The 19,409-nt window shown below is 43.0% G+C and overlaps 1 protein-coding gene across 2 annotated transcripts in view; it reads right to left on the bottom strand.

The window, feature by feature from the left end:
* LOC137616680 (golgin subfamily A member 5-like) overlaps positions 1 to 19,409 on the bottom strand; it is an 85,783-nt gene that overhangs the window by 51,430 nt on the left and 14,944 nt on the right. Inside the window, exons 6-10 of one of the 2 annotated variants that reach the window (XM_068346611.1) lie at positions 5,890 to 6,008; positions 5,071 to 5,171; positions 4,783 to 4,901; positions 1,279 to 1,419; positions 88 to 193 (exon numbers count right to left, since the gene is read on the bottom strand). In XM_068346611.1, coding sequence (XP_068202712.1) covers positions 88 to 193; positions 1,279 to 1,419; positions 4,783 to 4,901; positions 5,071 to 5,171; positions 5,890 to 6,008 — 586 coding nt within the window. The remainder of the gene's footprint in view (positions 1 to 87; positions 194 to 1,278; positions 1,420 to 4,782; positions 4,902 to 5,070; positions 5,172 to 5,889; positions 6,009 to 19,409) is intronic. The other variant, XM_068346612.1, reaches the window with a different exon arrangement.

The following is a 19,409-nucleotide window of genomic DNA, read 5'->3' as shown; positions in this document are numbered from 1 at the left end:
CTATATTACTTGCACATTCTTGAACAGATCCTTACATCTGCTATATAAGCGAACTGACACGAAACAGGAATTATAAAAATAGCAAACCTGTGTTATGAGGTGATGTGCTTTACTCTTCTCATCCTCAAATTTTCTTTGAGCTTCAGTCATAGCTGCTACCATTGCCTGTTGTTCTTCTTCTAATTGAGTGACCCTGAAATAAAAACATTATTTCCACTTTGATGAATTTGGTTTATCTATGAAAGAGGAAAAAATATAAATGCAACATGGATAGCTGAAACAAACAATTCAGATAAAATCTAAAGGATATTTCAGCCTTATTTCATTTTACACAACAAATCAATTTTTCCTATAAAAACGGCATATCACATAATTTTTGAGCTAGCTATCAAAATACTACATAGTATTACTAACCCCTTAATATTTTGTTAAAAAGTATAGCAAATCATAAAATCCCTTTAGTAAGAATAATTCAATTTGATTTTCAAGTTTGGTTTGATGACATGGCACTCAAACCACTAGATTAAAAAGTACTGTGATGAAAATGTTTTTAAAAGTTAAACCATGATAAATAAATTACTAATACATTATTCTCATAACACTATTTTCCTTACAAAGAAACCTCACACAGCTAAATTCTTTACTATCTGTGAAAACAAATTTTGAACTAAACTACATTAGCAATAGTTCAGTAATATTTAGAAGCTTAATTAGATCAATCACAGCTTACATTAATGGTAACTAAAATTACACTTTGTGTCAAGCTTCAATTATTCAGGTATTTTTTTGTGGTGCAATCAAATCAGGTTAAATTTCTGGATTTTCATGTGAATATCAAGAAGTATTCACTATCACAGGAGTAAAGTCATATAGAGGAAAATACTGAAATAGTTGAATACTTTACATCACAGAGTAATACAAAATGACCAATGAGTCACAGTTACAAATTCTCATTACATCACTCAAAAGAATTTGCCCTTGAATGAAAGGTGAATATCGAAGCAGTGTAAAGTTGGACTGCTAAATGGGAAAAGAGCATAGGCAGGGGATGAATATCAAACAGCATCAAGAAATGCACCTGACACTGAAGGGACTCTGCAAGGAACCTTTAGTACTGCCAGCGTCATGCATAAGGCAAACTGCCAGCGTCATGCATAGGGCAAACTGCAGCGAGTGCCTTCCACATGGGAAAATGGTTGAACAGCCACGTGAGGAGCCAGAAAAAGAAATGCATTAAACTTTTGAACCATCTACTTAGGTGATCCTACATTCACTCACCTTCTTGTCAGTTCTGCTTGTGTTGTAGAATGAAGATGCCTCTCTTTATCTAGTGTACTTTGAGCTTCGGCTAAACGATCTTGCACGGTTTGCAAAGCGTGATTGTGTAAACCACTACTCTCATTCACCCCTTCCAATAACCTGAAAGTGATCATAACCTTGTAAATAGCTAATAATAAAAAATTTATATAATAATACAAAACAATATTGCCAAAGAATTCTTTCATCAGACGAGGGCCTCTCAACTCATACAAAAAGTTTGATGCTCAACCCAGCGTTTCTTTCTGTGACTGTATCTTAACTCCGAACACCTTTATTTTTTCAAGTAATCTAGAAAGGGGAAAAAAACAATTTCAAAGTTTCCCTCACATATAGAACCATTTTTTTTTATAGTCTTACAATTCTTCCTAGATGCAACCTGAGGATGATTCTGCGTATGATAAACAGCTTACTTTTAATTTTCTGCCCCTGAAATCACTGGTGAACTACACATACATTCACTTCTAATCAAATCAAAATACACAGTCATTGGGTCAACTTCCTCCTTCATTTCGTTACAGAAACCCAACTCCCAAACTTTTCAGATAAATCCTTAGAAACCATCTCTCTCTTACCCATTTCAAGCACGACAGCACCAAACTATCTACCAAAAATACACAAAGGAGAGGGTAGTGTTTAGTGATTATTCTTCCCCTTATCAACAAACTATATTCTTCATTTAATTGTCTTATTATTGTTCAATGTTGCTGTTTGTTTATCTCTTCCAACTCCCTTTCAGTCACTCACTATGAGCATCATAACCTTTGGGCTCGGAAAAACTACAAAAAAGGGCTTACCCTTATATCTAAAAGGAGAACTTCAATCTCACCGAAACAAAAAGAGTCATGAAGTTTGTGCTTTGCCTACTTCATCACTTTACACTCAATATCCAATGAATAAGTAAAAAAAATTGAAAGGTTGAAGATGGTAGTCTAACTACACCTAGCATATGGATATCTACACATTTATCCAAAAACATTCTTGATACTGTGGTGGTTGCCATAATACCATCATTCATTTTTGCTTATTTACTTTTTTTACATAAATCAGAAAGCTAACCTTTATCATCTAAAAACTCCCACGGTGGTATCAGGTTCTTTTTTCAAGCTTTTCTTATATACTACAAGGTCTATCTATAAGCTTCTAGGTCAATCATATCTGATTTCTGAGTCCACCACTGCATTTCGGTGACTGGGTATGGTACCTTCATGACAGATGACATCAATCCTAAATTACCTTCCCATCATAGTAGATATTAAGCCAGCTGAGGCAATGGTTTGTTTGTAACACAGAATCTCATAAAGCCTATCTTATCTCATACAGTATATGCTATTATTATCATTATTATTATTACTTGCTAAGCTACAACCCTAGTTGGAAAACCAGATGCTATAAGCCCAGGGGCTCCAACAGGGAAAATAGCTCAGTGAGGAAAGGAAAAAAAGAAAAATAATATATTTTAAGAATAGCAACAACATTAAAATAAATATTTCCTATATAAACTATAAAAATTATAACAAAACAAGAAAGAGAGAAATTAGATAGAATAGTGTGCCCGAGTGTACCCTCAAGCAAGAGAACTCTAACCCAAGACAGTGGAAGACTGTGGTACAGAGGCTATGGCACTACCCAACACTAGAGAACACTGGTTTGATTTTGGAGTGTCCTTCTAGAAGAGCTGCTTACCATAGCTAAAGAGTCTCTCTATCCTTACCTAGAGGAAAGTAGCCACTGAACAATTACAGTGCAGTAGTTAAACCCTTGGGTGAAGAAAAATAGTTTGGTAATCTCAGTGTTGTCAGGTGTATGAGGAGAGATGAGAATCTGTAAAGAATATGCCAGACTATTCAATGTATGTGTAGGCAAAGGGAGAGTGAACCGTAACCAGAGATAAAGATCCAATGAAGTACTGTCTGGCCAGTCAAAGGACCCCATAACTCTCCATTTCAAATTTAGGTGTAAGTTTATCAAAGGCACCCTTTCCAACCCAGGGATTGCCAAGTACTCACAAGTCTCTTAATATTAAAACATATGAATTCCTTATTATGAGATGGTTTCAACAAAATATATTTGTTTCCCTAATTATAAAATATACTGTAGAGTATATTACCGTTAATTATGCATCAAAAATTTTTCATGGGTATTTATAATTTCAACGGAAGTGTCCTAACAAATACGGCCTTAAGCCATTTATAAGCAACTTTGCTGGCTTCATAAATCTACTCATATACTGTATATATTTATGTATAGAAGACTTTAATAATGTATATTTAATGTTGGATTTCAGAGAAGCACTTTCTATGATTGAACCATAAATAGACAAACTTACCAGTTAAATCCAACCCTTAAGACACCCATTAAAATTAGTTATCACTCGATAAGAAACAGTTCTGTCTTTAGCTTGCCTTTGTGAAATGTAACGCAAATTTTTCTTATAAAAATTTTCATATCAAAGGGAACTAAATTTATTCATGTTAATTTTGTCTCTTCTTTTTCCAGCATTACATCACCTCTTAAAAAATAATACTTGGGCTTTGCTTTTAAAGCCTACAGTCACTAATAAAGTAAGATGCAGCACAACCATTATATGGTTATATACACTGCCTAAAACTAGTGGCATGGAGTTATGGCTGGAGGAGCATGATTGGGGTCATCTGCTAAAAAGGTTTGGAACCACAGATCTAAGGTATCACTGTTATCTGGATTGCTGTGTAAGTTTGTTTAACGAGACCACAAAGTACTTTCTGGATATACAGTACTGTATAGGACTTTCTTGAAGGATTTGCTTTGAAATGAAAAAGTAAATATGGAAAACTATAACATTGAATAAATTGGAGACATAAGTACAGTATGAGGAGAGCAGAAGTAGTTGGAGACAAGTACAGTATGAGGAAACCAGAAGTAGTTGGAGACATAAGAACAGTATGAGGAGAGCAGAAGATGGAGACAAAAATAGTATGAGAAGAGCAGAAGTTGGACACATAAGAACAGTATGAAGAGAGCTGAAGTAATTGGAGATATAAGAACAATATGAGGAAAGCAGAAGTTGGACACATAAGAACAGTATGGGGAGAGTAGAAGTAGGGCACATAAGAACAGTGTGAGGAGAGCAGGAGATTTTGGACACATAAAAAGAGTATGAGAAGAGCAGAAGTTGGAGACAATAAAAACAGTATGAGGAGAGCAGTAGTTGGAGACATAAGAATAGTATGAGAAGAGCAGAAGTAGTTGGAGATATAAGAACAGTATGAGGAGAGCAGAAGTTGGAGACATAAGAACAGTATGAGGAGAGCAACGGGTACAAGCAAAAAGTAAAAGAAAGAAATAAAAAAAGCTTAGGCGAAGGGGATAATGTAAAGAACCTTCAGTACAAACTACAACTTGCCAATTAAGGCACACTGTAAGTGGTACTCAACCTAGAAAATATAATAAGAATCTTCAAGGAGGGATTACTAATAAACATACCTTTTATTTTCTTCCTCTAAGTTACCAATAATTTTTTCTTTAACTTTCATCTGGTCATCACTTTCCTGTAGGCGTACCCTCAACACTGCTAACTGACTATCCTTAGCCCGCAAAGATTCCTATTTCAATGAAAAAGATAGATACGAGTTAAAATTTTCAGCTTAATTACAGTAAATAGGTAACTTAAAGATCTGCCCAAACAAATACACATTAGTTAAAATCTTGTGCAAAATACCAAACTCAAATATTTAACTGATACTCTTCAATGAAATCTATAAAATTCCTAACCTGATGATCCATTTCCCTTTGCTGTAAGTCTCGTAACAATCGATCATTGGATGATTGTTGATTTAGTAATCCGGAAACTTGAGCTCTCAGCTGATGAGTTTCTGAAAAAAAAAAAAAAAATTGAATCAAAGAGTAAATTCACATTTTGGTAATCCTGAACCTAAAGTAACAAACTTGAAAATTCTATTAGTATTGCAGCACACACAGAAAATTGTGAACAATGCTAACGAAAAAAATTGAGTATCATTAACTAGTATACCTCAATGGTAAATTAGAAAAATACAAGAGGTGGCTATGGGCCAATCATTATCGCTACTGTTACTTATTTCCAAAAGTAGCCAAATTTGATGCACTGTCAACCATCAAGAAGAATCCATAAAAAATAAACTTGAATCTGTTAAAAGGAACACAATAAGGACAAGTCAGAAGACAGAATGACATTAAAATGAACACCTGCACCATTAAGAAAGTGCACAACAAGAAAGAAGCGAGCAGAGAAAACTTACATCATCTAACCCCTAAAGGGAAACTGGACACAAAAATATTCATGACGATGATGAATAAAATACCATGAGTTTCAGAGACCATACCAAATGCTCTTAGGATGCATACTTATGAAAAACATAATCCTAATATGTAAAGAATAAACCCTTAATAAATCTAATCCATTAATTACTATATATTTGCTTTTGAATAAACATATCTTGATGCTTTTCTTTTTCATATGACCATTTGACAGATTAAACCTATATCAAGTGTATATGGATATAGATACATTCTATTGCTTTTGGAAGATAAGGGATTTAAAAAGTTACTTACCTCTTTCAGCATCTTTTGCTCTTTTCAATACTTGACTCATCTCTTGATTAAGACTTGAAACTTCCTTCCTTAACATATTTGATTCACTTTCAACTGATGCAGACATTATACCGTTGCTACTGTAAAAGTAAAGTATGGGTATTATAAATTCTGCTAAGAAAGCTATATATACATACTGTATATAGTATTAAGGAAAATATATATATTAATAAAGCATTCTTTTGCAGATAACATTTATACAAAACACCTCTCCTAAATACATACCAATGATTCTACATCATCATATAAGCCATAAAATTAAAAATCAACAGTAAAGTGATTCTAAGGATCGGTGAGGAAGTACTTGGAAAGTCATCAGGAGGAAGACCCCCAAATGATAAAGAATCATGGTGGTGGAATGATGAGATGCAAGAATGGGTAAAAACCAAGAAAGACGCCAAGAAGAAGGAAAATCTATCAGGAGAAGAACAGGATAAAGAAAACTATAAACAAGCAAAGAAAGAAGCAAGAAGAGCAGTAGCAAAGGCAAAGGTATAGACATTAAAAGAAGTTTATAAAGAGATGGAAACACCAGAAGGAGAGAAGAAAATATTACAAATTTCTAAGGCCCGAGATGCTGCATCTAAAGACCTGACACAGATAGGGCAAATAAAAGATAGCAATGGTATAGTTCTAACAGAAGAGAATGAAATTAAAAGGTGGGAAACTTATTTTGAAGGATTATTGAATGAGGAGAACCCAAGAACAGTATTTGAAGATGGACTCCCAAACGAGACAGTTACCATAGGAGTGACAAGAAGAGAAGTAGAACAAGCAGTAAAGATGAAAAATAGTAAAGCTGCAGGACCGGATAATATACCAGTAGAGGTATGGAAGAGTCTTGGAGAGGAAGGCATAGATATCTTGTGGGACCTGACGCAGATCTTCAATCAGGAAAAGATGCCAGAGGAATGGAGAAGAAGCCTAATCATTCCCATCTATAAGAAGAAGGGAGACATCCAGGAATGTGGCAACTACAGAGGCATAAAGTTGATCATTTACACATGGTCTTTATTGACATGGAGAAGGCATACGATCGAGTACCACGTCAGGAGCTGTGGAGATGTATGAGAGAAAAGGGAGTACCTGAGAAATACGTAAGAATCACTCAATATATGTATGAGAGGGCAGAAGCAAATGTTAAGAGCACTATAGGCCTAACAGAAAGTTTCCCAGTAAATGTAGGACTACATCAGGGGTCTGTATTGAGCCCTTACCTATTTGATCTGGTCATGGATGTAGTAACATAAGGTATTAGAGATCAGTCTCCTTGGTGTATGTTTTTTGCTGATGATGTTATACTGTGTAGCACTAGGCAAGAGGTAGTAGAAGAGAAACTGGAGGAGTGGAGAAGAGAAATGGAAAATAGAGGATTGAAGATCAGCAGGAAAAAGACAGAGTATTTGAGATTGAAAAATGTCAAGAATGGGGAAGTTAGTTTACAAGGAGAGAGATTGAAAAGAGTTGAAAATTTCAAGTATTTAGGATCAATAGTTGCAGAGGATGGTGATCTGGGGGCAGAAATAAACCACAGAATACAAGCAGGATGGAAGAATTGGAAAAAATTGTGTGGAGTACTATGCGATAGGAAAATAGGGGTAAGTTGAAAGGTAAAGTACACAGGACAGTTGTGAGACCATCAATGATGTATGGAGCGGAGACGTGGGCAATAAAGAAGACAGAAGAGAAGAAGATGGATGTGTGGCAGAGATGAGAATGTTGAGATGGATGTGTGGGGTGACAAGAAGAGATAAGATACGGAATGAGGTAATTAAGGGTACCACAGGAGTTAGAAAACTATCAGATAAGATCCAAGAAAGTAGACTGAGGTGGTATGGTCATGTCATGAGAAGAGATGAACAGTATATTGAGAGGAGAGTGATGGAAATGGAGGTACAGGGAACGAGGAGACCAAAGCGAAAGTGGATGGACTGTATCAAGGATGACCTTCGATCAAAGGGATTAACCAGTGATGAAGTGTAGGACAGAGGTAGATGGAAAACGCTGAACAGAAACATCGACCCCACATAGAAGTGGGAAAAGATGTAGAAAAAGAAGAAGAAGAAGAAGAAGTAGTAGTATTTTCATGCAAATAAAGCATAAATGCATGTTCAGAAGTTCTCGTTATAATAAAAGGAAGGAATATGACAAATTCGGAGATAATTTGTATTTTTCCTAACCATACAAACCTTAGCTATTTACATAGGGTTTACTTTCAGTGTAGCTGAAATGACGAGCCACTAAGTTTTTAACGAGGGTTAACTACCCCCCGCTAGTTAGCAGGGGGTAGGGAAGGGGTAGCTTGTTACCCCTCTCCCCCCCCCCACACACCTGTGAGTTGTCTACTTCACTTAGAGGTAGGACTTGACTTGGGGGACAGGGCTGGCAGGCAAATGTGTAAATAGCTAAGGTTTGTATGGTTAGGAAAAATACAAATTATTTCCGAATTTGTCATTTGTTCCGTAACCGAAATACAAACCACGCTATTTACATAGGGTGACTTACCCCTTAGGAAGGGCGGAAAGTCCCCAGCCTTACTGGCTTTGGCTTTACCCGGGGACCCGAAAACCGAGTGAGCAGCACTCGAGAAAGGGGGTCCCTGCACCTCGCACTCTCCGAAGCTTGCTACGGATGTGCGGCCTACATAAGTTGTGTATGGAGGAAGTTGTGACTCGTCCTAGGAAGTTGACCTGGAGTTCTTTAGATAGAAATCTAAGCTAGGACGTTCCCAATACCACCTCGTCAGGGTATGGGGGACGCAAACAGTATCATAGTTAATACTAGGAGCACAAGGGAGCATGGTTTAGGTCAGCTATGCAGAGACCAGGATGCTGCTTTCCCCAAGGGAGGGGAGAATGAAGGAATGAAGAAAGAAGTAAGGGCCAGACATACTCTTTCAATCACGCAGACTAAAACCGGGTAACAATGCCCCCAACCTTCTGCTACCTCTCCATTAAGGAGCCTGAGGTTAGACCAGTTGTTGTGCAGCCACCACAGGGCCAATAGAGAATGTATCGAAGCTCCTGTGGGTCACGTCCTGCAGGTAGTGGGCTGTGAACGTCGTCTGGCGCTTCCACACCCCAGCTTGCAAAACCTGCGTCACAGAGAAATTTCTCTTGAATGCCAGGGACGTAGCGATGCCCCTGACATCGTGCGCTCTAGGGCGGCGTGACGGAGGAGGGCCAGGATCCAAGGTACAGTATGTTGGATAACCTTCAGGATCCAGGCCGAGATGGTCCAACATCGAGCTTGCCCGCAAGTTCGAAACTTGGCGACGAAACGCCAAGATGCTTGAGCCCGAGAGGAGGAAAGTACCCATGAACTTCCTGTAGCTTCCTTGAACAAAGGACCTGGTAAGCCCCTTTCACGAGATGGAGAAGAGGAAGGGGTAAACCAGTCACCCCTTGGCCGATGGAGAAATCTCGAACGGAAAGCTCCCCGGCAAAACCCCTCCAGGGAATGACGGGTAAGGGCTAACCCAGGTTCTGGAAAGAAGAATGTTGCTCAGACCTCCCTGAAGATTCTTCCTACTCTTGCATGTGCCATGCTCTGCGTTTACGGGGTGAGGCCGTGTTCTGGAAATACGCTCCAGAAGACTCGCCAGGCTGGTCATGCTGCGAAACCCCAACGGGAATCGCGGTCGCAATCGCCCTGGCGCGATGTTAAATCAATGGTTTGCGCGCTGCCGAACGTGGAAGCGCCCATGCGCGGGCACGCAGGAACGCAAACGAAAGTGCGCGAAGGAGCGCAGAAGGAGGGCGAGCGTGGTAGGAAGGGCGAGAGCTGGTGGTCCGCGAGCGATGACCCGTAGGCGAGCAATGGATACTGCAGGAATCAAGCCGACGTTCGCGCGAGGGAACCCCGTCGGTCCGCGCGACGGAGCACCGTCGGTCCGCGCGACGGAGCCCCGTCGGTCCGCGCGACGGAGCCCCGTCGGTCCGCGCGACGGAGCCCCGTCGGTCCGCGCGACGGAGCCCCGTCGGTCCGCGCGACGGAGCCCCGTCGGTCCGCGCGACGGAGCCCCGTCGGTCCGCGCGACGGAACCCCGTTGGTTCGCGCGCGGGCGAACATTGGAGCGCATGTGCGAGGTCGCACATGAGCGTAGGAGCGTAGGCGCGCAGGCGTGCAGTCGCGCGGGCGAGCGTAGGAGCGTAGGCGCGCAGGCGTGCAGTCGCGCGGGCGAGCGTAGGAGCGTAGGCGTGCAGTCGCGCGGGCGAGCGCAGGCGGTCGGGAGACCGATGGCGCGTAGGCGGGCGATGGCGCGTTGACGAGCGATGGCGTGTTCTGGCAAGCGATGGCCCGTAGGCGAGTGAAGGCGCGTTGGCAAGCAATGGCGCGTCGGCAAGCGACGGAGCGTTGGCGAGCGGTGGTGCGTTAACAAAACGCTAGCGCGCAGGCGGAGAATCGCGCGGGCGCGTAGGCGATCGCTAACGCGTAAGAGACTAGTGATGGTTAGCGCGCATCGCACTAACAGAAGGTGCGCAGGTGCATCAGGAAGGTGAGCGCTGAAGCAAGCTGTTAATCAGGCGATCCTAGACGGTCAGAAAAAACCGTTGGCGCCCATTGGTGCGTGGCAGAAAAGGGCGCGCAGATGTGCGCTGGCGATTGAAGAAAGCTGGCGCACAGCAGGACAGAAGTAAAGGTGAGCGCTGGCAAGCAGGAGGAAGATCTACGGAAAGACTCAGCTACTGGAGATCGTGGTCCACAGCAGGCGAGCGCTAGATCGCTACTGATGGTGTCCAGGGGAACTGACACGCGTGGCAGATCGATGGCGATCGTTGACGCGTAGGAGATCTCTGACGAGCAGGCGAACGTTGACGCATCTGTGGTCGCTGGCGAGCTGGTGATCGCTGGCGAGCAGAAGGCAACGCGTGGAAGCCTGTGCGTAGAAGAAGAGACCTTGTCCAAGACCTGAACCGAAGTTCTAGATCGCGAGGGCGAACGTGGGCACACAGGGCGCGTAACAGGAACCAACAGGAACAGCAGAGATGATCATCAGGAGAGCGCTGACGAACAGGAGAGCGCTGGCGAACAGGAGAGCGCTGGCGAACAGGAGAGCGCTAGCGATCAGGAAAGCGCTGATGAGCAGGAGAGCGCCTGTGCGCTAACACTGAGCAGGAGAGAACACTGCAGAAGGGCGTGCAGGGGAACCCTGTATGCAAGGGAAGAACCCCCGTGGGAGGCAACCCTTTGCCCCGAAGGGATAGTTGTCCGTCGAGAGCTGATGTCCGTCGGAAGACCGTTGTCTGTCCGTCGGGAGACTGATGTCCGTCGGAAGACCGTTGTTCGTCGGGAAGACCGATGCCCGTCGGAAGACGAGGTCAGACTGCTGTCCATCTGCACCAGGGGCGGAAGATCAAGAAGGAGGAGTTGTAGGCTGCATACGGAGATTCAAAAAGGCGCCTCTTAGCACCCTTATAGGGAGATGGGAGGCCCTTACGACGTAGCGGACGGTGAGCCTTACGGCGAAGGCGGCCAACAGCAACAACTGCAAAAGAGTCCTCCGAAGAGGAGTCTCTATGAGTGTACTCTCTCGCGAACGAAAGAGAAACACTTCGTAGAAGAGACGGGTCAGCCAGTGACCTAAAAGGAGCAATCCTCCGAAGAGGGGCTCCTGCAGTTGCCCAGCCCCTTGAGCGTAACTGCAGGTGCGACCGCTCAGCACCAAGAGCATAGTCGCACGAAAAAAAGGCAAGAGAAGAACCCCCCAAAAGGGGAGAAACTCAAGCCTGGACAGGAAAAACTTCCCTCGGAAGGAAAGTTACCCACCAAAGGAGGCGAGCCTCCTAAGTGTTCTAAAATGAACTGGAGAGCTGTCAATCATCACGGGAGTACTTCCAGGAGAAGGAGACGCGCCCCTGACGAAGATCTATAGGGGAGGCAGCAACAGCCGAATCCCCAGGCCTCAACAAGACAAATCACTCCGTTGTCACATTACAGAAACGAACTAGATCGGTAACTGTGAAAAATTAAACAAAAATCATTAGTTAACATTCATTCCCCCGGGAAGGCTCCGAAGAGGAATCCCGAGGGAAAGGAACACAAGAATTACACAACAGGCACGTGCCCTCACAACCACTTAAACTCACGGAAGGAGAGCTGTAACCAACACAGAATTATAACAATTATAATTATGTAACTATGTAATTATGTAATTTAAAAATGAATGAACACTAAAGAAAGAACGAAGACCCCGAAAGGAATCGTTCAACAAAGGTGAAAAATGATATTTTGATTATAAAATAAATTTTTGAATATACTTACCCGGTGAATATATAATAGCTGACGTCTCCGACGGTTCGACAGATTCCAAAAACTCGCGAGCGATCGCCGTGAAGGTTGCGGGTGTGCCCACCAGCGCCGACTATCGGCCAGATACCGCATATACTTGTAAACATCTCCAGTTCTTCTCAGTCCCCTAGGTCTCTATCGGGGAGGAAGGGAGGGCCTTTAATTTATATATTCACCGGGTAAGTATATTCAAAAATTTATTTTATAATCAAAATATAATTTTTAAATATTAAACTTAGCCGGTGAATATATAATAGCTGATTCACACCCATGGTGGTGGGTAGAGACCAGTATTAATACAATAAAGGCGTATATGCTTAGAGTTTTTAACAATTATTCAAAAAACAGACTTAAGTATAGGTACCTGGTAAGGAAGCAGACTCTGATTATTACTCTGCCTCATTAGTCCGCTTTCCTCACGAAGCCCAGCCATCCTCTCAGGATGCTGAAAGACTCCCAGGAGCTGTTATATCCAGGGCGAACACCCCTATAACAGGACCTCATCAATACCCTTAATCTGGGCGCTCTCAAGAAACAACATTTGACCACCCACCAAATCAAAAAGGATGCGAAAGACTTCCTAGTCTTCCGTACAACCCAAGACAAGATTAAAAACATTTCAAGAGAAGATTAAAAGGATATTGGGATTAAGGGAATGTAGTGGTAGAACCCTCACCCACTACTGCACTCGCTGCAACGAATGGACCCAGGGTGTAGCAGTCCTCATAAAGAGTCTGGACGTCTTTTAAGTAAAATGAAGCGAACACCGACTTGCTCCTCCAAAAGGTCGCGTCCATAATACTTCGAAGAGACCTGTTTTGCTTAAAGGCACCGAAGTTGCTATCGCTCTCACTTCGTGCGTCTTGACCTTAAGCAAACAACGATCTTTCTCATTTAAATGAGAATGTGCCTCCCGGATTAAAAGTCTAATAAAGTACGATAACGCATTTTTAGACATGGGCAATGAGGGCTTCTTAACGGAGCACCATAAGGCCTCAGAACCACCTCGTAGTGGTTTAGTTCGAGCTAAGTAAAACTTAAGAGCTCTAACGGGGCACAGCACTCTTTCAACTTCGTTACCTAAGATTTCTGACAGACTAGGTATTTCAAAAGATTTAGGCCAAGGACGAGAAGGCAGTTCGTTCTTGGCCAAAAAACCAAGTTGAAGCGAACATGTAGCTTTATTTGTAGAGAAGCCGATGTTCTTACTAAAAGCATGGATCTCACTGACCCTTTTAGCCGAAGCCAAGCACACCAAAAAAAGCGTCTTGAGGGTGAGATCCTTCAGGTAGGCTGAATGCAATGGCTCCAACCTGTCCGACATTAGGAACCTTAGGACCACGTCTAAGTTCCAAGCGGGAGTTGACATACGACGCTCCTTAGAGGTCTCGAAGGACTTAAGGAGATCTTGGAGATCCTTGTTATTTGACAGATCCAAGCCTCTATGTCTGAAAACAAGACGCCAACATGCTCCTGTAGCCTTTAATAGTGGGAGCAGAGAGGGAGCGAACATTTCTCAGATGCAGGAGAAAGTCCGCAATTTGGGCTACAGAGGTACTGGAAGAGGAAATAGAGGAGGACTTGCACCAGTCTCTAAATACCTCCCATTTCGACTGATAGATCCTGATGGTAGAGGATCTTCTAGCCCTCGCGATCGCTCTAGCTGCCTCCTTCGAAAACCCTCGAGCTCAAGAGTCTTTCGATAGACTGAAGGCAGTTAGACGAAGCGTGGGGAGGCTTTGATAAAATCTCTTTACGTGAGGCTGTCGCAAGAGATCCATCCGTAACGGCAGACTTCTTGGAACATCTACCAGCCATAGAAGTACCTCTGTGAATCACTCTCTCGCGGGCCAGAGTGGAGCAACCAATGTCAACCTGGTCCCTTCGTGAGAGGTGAACTTCTGCAGCACCTTGTTTAGGATCTTGAAAGGTGGAAAGGCATAAACGTCCAGGTGAGACCAGTCCAGCAGGAAAGCGTATATGTGGGCTGCCTCTGGATCTGGAACTGGAAAGCAGTAAGTTGAGAGCCTCTTTGTCAGAGAAGTCGCAAAAAGATCTATGGTGGGTTGACCCCATGTCATCCATAGCTTCTCGCACACAGTCTTATGCAACGTCCACTCCATGGAGATGACTTGTCCTCTTCTGCTGAGGCAGTCCGCCAAGACATTCATTTTTCCTTGCACAAATCTCGCCAAAGGAGAGATGTTACTTGCCTTAAATGGAGTTCCTTCTGATCCGTGGATCAAAGACCCGAGCATTCCAGACTGTCCAGTGGAGCTCCCTAACCCAAAACCGAAGCATCTGAATACAACACATGGTTTGGGTTCTTGATCGCAAGAGAAAGACCTTCTCGAAGTCTGATGTTGCTGTCCCACCAAGTCAGACATGTCTAGACTGGGTTGGAGATTGGGAAAGAGATACTCTCTAAGCCCTTCTCCTTGTTCCAATGGTTTAGGTGAAATTGGAGAGGGCATAGGTTGAGTCTCCTCAGAGAGATAAACTACTCCAGCGATGAAAGAGTTCCCACGAGACTAGTTCAAACTCTTACAGAGCAACTGTTTTCCTCTTGCAAGTGAAGGACTTTTAACAGAGCTTGTTCCATTCTTGTGGGAGACGAAAAGGCCCAAATAAAGAATAGTCTGGGAGGGGGTACTGTAAGTTACGACTTCTCTACGTTCACTATGAGACCTAGCTCCTTGGTTAGGTCTAATATCCATTAGAGGCTCTCCAGACAGTGATATAATGACGACGCCCTGATTAGCCAGTCGTCAAAATAAAAGGGAGGCTCTGAATCCTCAAAAAATGTAGAAAGCTTGCTACATTTTGCAAGGGCCTTGTAAAAACAAGAGGAGCAGGAATGAGGCCGAAGTACAGTGCTCGACATTGGTACATTACTTTCCCGTCCACAAACCTCAGATGTTGTTGAAAGTTTGGATGAATCGGGATGTGGAAGTATGCATCCTGAAGGTTGAGAGAGACCATCCAGTCGCCTTCCCTTACTGCTGCCAAGACAGATTTGGTAGTCTTCATCGTGAAGTTTGTCTTGACAATGAACACATTGAGCGCACTTACATCTTGAGTACTCCTGCAGTGAACGTGGCTGCCAGATCATTGGAGCCATCCCTGATAGCTTTGTTCCTGCAGTGAACGTGGCTGTCAGATCATTGGAGCCATCCCTGATAGCCCTGTTCATACATGACATAATTGTACAGCAAAACATTGACAGCTGGAGAGACCTTCTGACTTAAGGTTCCCAGGGACCAACCAACAAATAAAAACTTCAAACGCTCGAAAAAACTCCTAACAGGAGATGGTCTAGCTCTGAAGCCGACCATAAAATCTTGGAGAGTCTCATGGCCAGGCGACGGGGAGAGTCTATGAGGCTTGAGAAGTCTCCCTGGGCAGAGGCTTGAGAAGTCTCCCTGGGCAGAGGCAGGAACTCCCAAGCCGAGAACTTCTCCCGTGTCATACCAGACGCTCGCTCTAGAAGCCAGTTTAAAAGGAGGGAAAGCAAAGGCTGTCTCCCCCAAACTCCTCCTGGTGATCAACCAGTCGCCTAGCAAACGTAAAGCTCTCTTAGAAGAGCGAGAGAGCACTAGCTTAGAAAACGACGGCTTCGAAGTAGCTAGGTCTAGCGTAAACTCTGACGAAGGCGAACGAGGAGCAGCAGTTACAAAATGGACCGGAAAAAGCTCCTTAAAAATCAGCATGATTTTTTTAAAGTCCATAGAGGTCTGAGCAGCTTTAGGCTCCTCTCCGTCTGACAAAGTCCCCAAAGGAATATCAGTAGGAGGAGGATCAGCAACTTCCTCATCTGAAGGAACCTCGTCCGACAATTGTCTAGTCTCATGAAAAGGAGAGACCTGCCGCGGCGGCAATGCTTGACAGGCAATGTCAACAAGCAAAGGAGCAGCAGTATCAGTAGAGGAAGCGACGTCAGGTCGCTGCTGAAAGGACTGAAAACCTTGTGACTGTCCAACAACAACAACAGGAGTTGATGGACGCTCGACGTCACGTCGGAACTGCATTGACTGCCTAGACTGAGCAGTCAAAACAACCTTCGACTGCAGTGATTGACGCTCAACGTCAAGTCGAGGCAACTGAGCTGGTTGGCAAACGTCCTGAACGTCAACACGAGACTGCGGCAGCGGCTGAACGTCAACACGAGACTGCGGCAGCGGCTGAAAGTCAACACGAGACTGCAGCGAGGGAGGATCCATGTCACGTGACTGACGTGAAAAACTCCTGACATCACGTTTCAAAGTACAAGAAACGTCAGCACTAACGTCAAACGGACGAGTAAATGCTCGTTTGGGCGGCTGACGGCCAGTCTCGTTTAGCGTAACGGCGACTCGAAAGCGAAGGTTCATCGTGAACCTGCTCAACGTCATACTTCTCCATAAGGGAGGCAAGCTTAGTCTGCATGTCCTGCAGGACAACCCATTTAGGATCAACGGGAGTCGGAACGGGCCGAGACGACGGTAACGTCTGTGTTGGAAAAAATATTGCCTTTACCGCGACCCTCGGACCCCGTGTTACGCTTGCGTTTAATAGGCGAACAGTCTTCCGACGACTGCAAAGGGTCAGAGCTGTCCCCATGGCTACAGCCAGGACGCTGGACCTGTCCTGAAGGGACTGACTTTCGCTTAAAGGGTCTAGAAACCTTGCGCCAAGGTTTTTTTTGCGAAAAGTCTTCGGATGACGAGGAGAAACTTCGTCTCTCCTGTCTTATGGCAAGGACGTGCTTGCCGAGCAACGTCTGATACCTTTGAGGGAACGTCTGTTCGTTGGTTTACACTCCTCACTCCCTTAGGTCCTACGACATTCCTTCTCCCTGGTGCATGGGAGCCTGAAAGAGGTCTCGGACTAGGCAAGTGACAAGCACGAACAAACGAACCCTCCGCAACACAGCATGTTTCTTAGCACTCACTTCACTGATATCGTATTTTTCAATAATTTCACATTAGGCATGAATAAAACTGATATCTACCTGAAGCACGCAATTCTCCCTTACATCAAAAGGTTATAATTGCGAAATGAGTCGTATAATGTAAGCACATAAGTACAAAATGAAACACACATGCAAAAATCAAAAAACATATACATATATATCGAATAAAACGGAAATATATAAAGTTAAAAAGGATCAGTGACTGGGGAGGAGACTAAACACTAGTTCACTAAAGACTACGTTTTCAATCTCTCACCGTACAGTGCCTTGGGACGAGAATAAAAACTAAAAAAGTTTTATCCTTTCTCCCCGTACAGAGACTTGGGACGAGAGTAAAAACCTGAATCGAGAACAACGTTACTCGCTCCCAAACTCCTTACTTGGGACGAGAATAAAGATCGGATCGTTCTCTCTTTCTCTCTCTCTCTCCGTCTCTCTCTCTCTCTCTTTTGTCACACACAAGAGAATTGCCCACTCACCCTTCGTCAATAAACAGGTTATTTGACCAAAGGAAAAAACTGAAAGGACTAAGAAATTGAAAATTAACAAGTTCCTTTAAATTAGTATTTAAAACACTTCAGTTTGAAAGAAGAATGAACAAAACGTCAAAATCGATTTACTCTTTCTGCAAAGTGAAACCGTGATTCTCTCTTTCTCTATCGTAACGATAGAGCGCAAACTGCGTAGCATAAATAAACCAAACGTTAGTTCATCTTTGAAAAAACAGCACGAAGACTATTCAAAGAATATATTTCTTAAAATATTTTCTAAAAAATATTCATTTCATAACTCTTACAGAGCAAATGATTTAAACTTAACGAAAATAAAAGTTGAATGGGCTCAACGTTGTTTAACTTCGGTTTCCAAGTTAGGACCGCCTACATCTCGGACTAGGGGAGGAATAGGTAAAGGCCGCATATAAACAAAACATAAAATTTATCTTGATGTTTAGTATAAATGGAAAGCTAATCGAAGAGGCCTAATAAAGGCGGGTGAGATATAAAATATATAGAGGAAAATCTATAATTATCAACAATAATTTATAACGTGATAAAATAATTACTAAAAGCCTTAAACACACTTCCGTACACTGAGGGAAGGGTCGGCCATCTTTACTCTATGGAAAAACCAGAGATAAAAAAGCAAGGGCAAAACACTTTTCCTCTCCTTTCAAAAGCATTTCTTTTGAAGATAGTATTGAATAATCCAACACGGCGAAAGCAATAAAACCAAAACCAAGTACTTCACCAATTCAGTAGAAAACTCGAGGTCATAAAGCGAGTGGAATCAACTTGTCGATGAAACCGACAGAGAAGAACTGGAGATGTTTACAAGTATATGCGGTATCTGGCCGATAGTCGGCGCTGGTGGGCACACCCGCAACCTTCACGGCGATCGCTCGCGAGTTTTTGGAATCTGTCGAGCCGTCGGAGACGTCAGCTATTATATATTCACCGGCTAAGTTTAATATTTAAAAATCAACAAATACAATTAGATTCATAAACTAATTGAGACAAAACGTACGGCGTAGCAACCCCCCCCCCCCCTCACGGGAAGGAAGCTACAAGGCGTAGTAAAGTAACGTAGTAAAAGGGTGAACGACCTCAAGAGAGAGAGAGAGAAAGACCGAAGTCAAACTCGATCGCGACCCATGAAATTACACCATGGTGGCCTAACTGCCGAGGGCTCCACGGAGATATCGTACACTACACACACAAGCACAAACTCTGAAAAGGAAACTTACTGATTTCTATACTCAAATATATACATAAACATGAGAAAATGTTTACTGTACATATATATTGAGTAAAAGAAAAGTAAGTGATTAAGTAAAGACAAAACAAACAACGGCTGCCAAGCGAGGACAAAGACAGAGACGTCTGTCCATGTCCGAGCCAAAAGTGAAAGTGAAGCAATTCACCGGTGTGTGAGGGGGGGAGGGGTAGCTAGCTACCACTCCCCTACCCCCCTGCTAACTAGCGCGGGGGTAATACACCCTCGTTAAAATTCTAATGGCTTGCCATTTCAGCTACGCTAAAAGGTAAACCCAATGTAAATAGCGTGGTTTGTATTTCGGTTACGGAACAAAACTTTTTTTTTTCATAGAAAATGGTAAATACTAAGATCAAACGATTACTGTAACTTCTTGTATTCTACGTGATAAAAACCCAGTATAGCAAAGCTTAAGTCAGATCATTTGCTCGCAACACACAGCTTAAAAATTCTTTGCCGTCTCTCA

This window comes from Palaemon carinicauda, chromosome 22, assembly GCF_036898095.1.
Source record: "Palaemon carinicauda isolate YSFRI2023 chromosome 22, ASM3689809v2, whole genome shotgun sequence".
Classification (NCBI taxonomy): Eukaryota; Metazoa; Arthropoda; class Malacostraca; order Decapoda; family Palaemonidae; genus Palaemon; species Palaemon carinicauda.
This window is presented reverse-complemented; position numbering and strand designations above follow the sequence as displayed.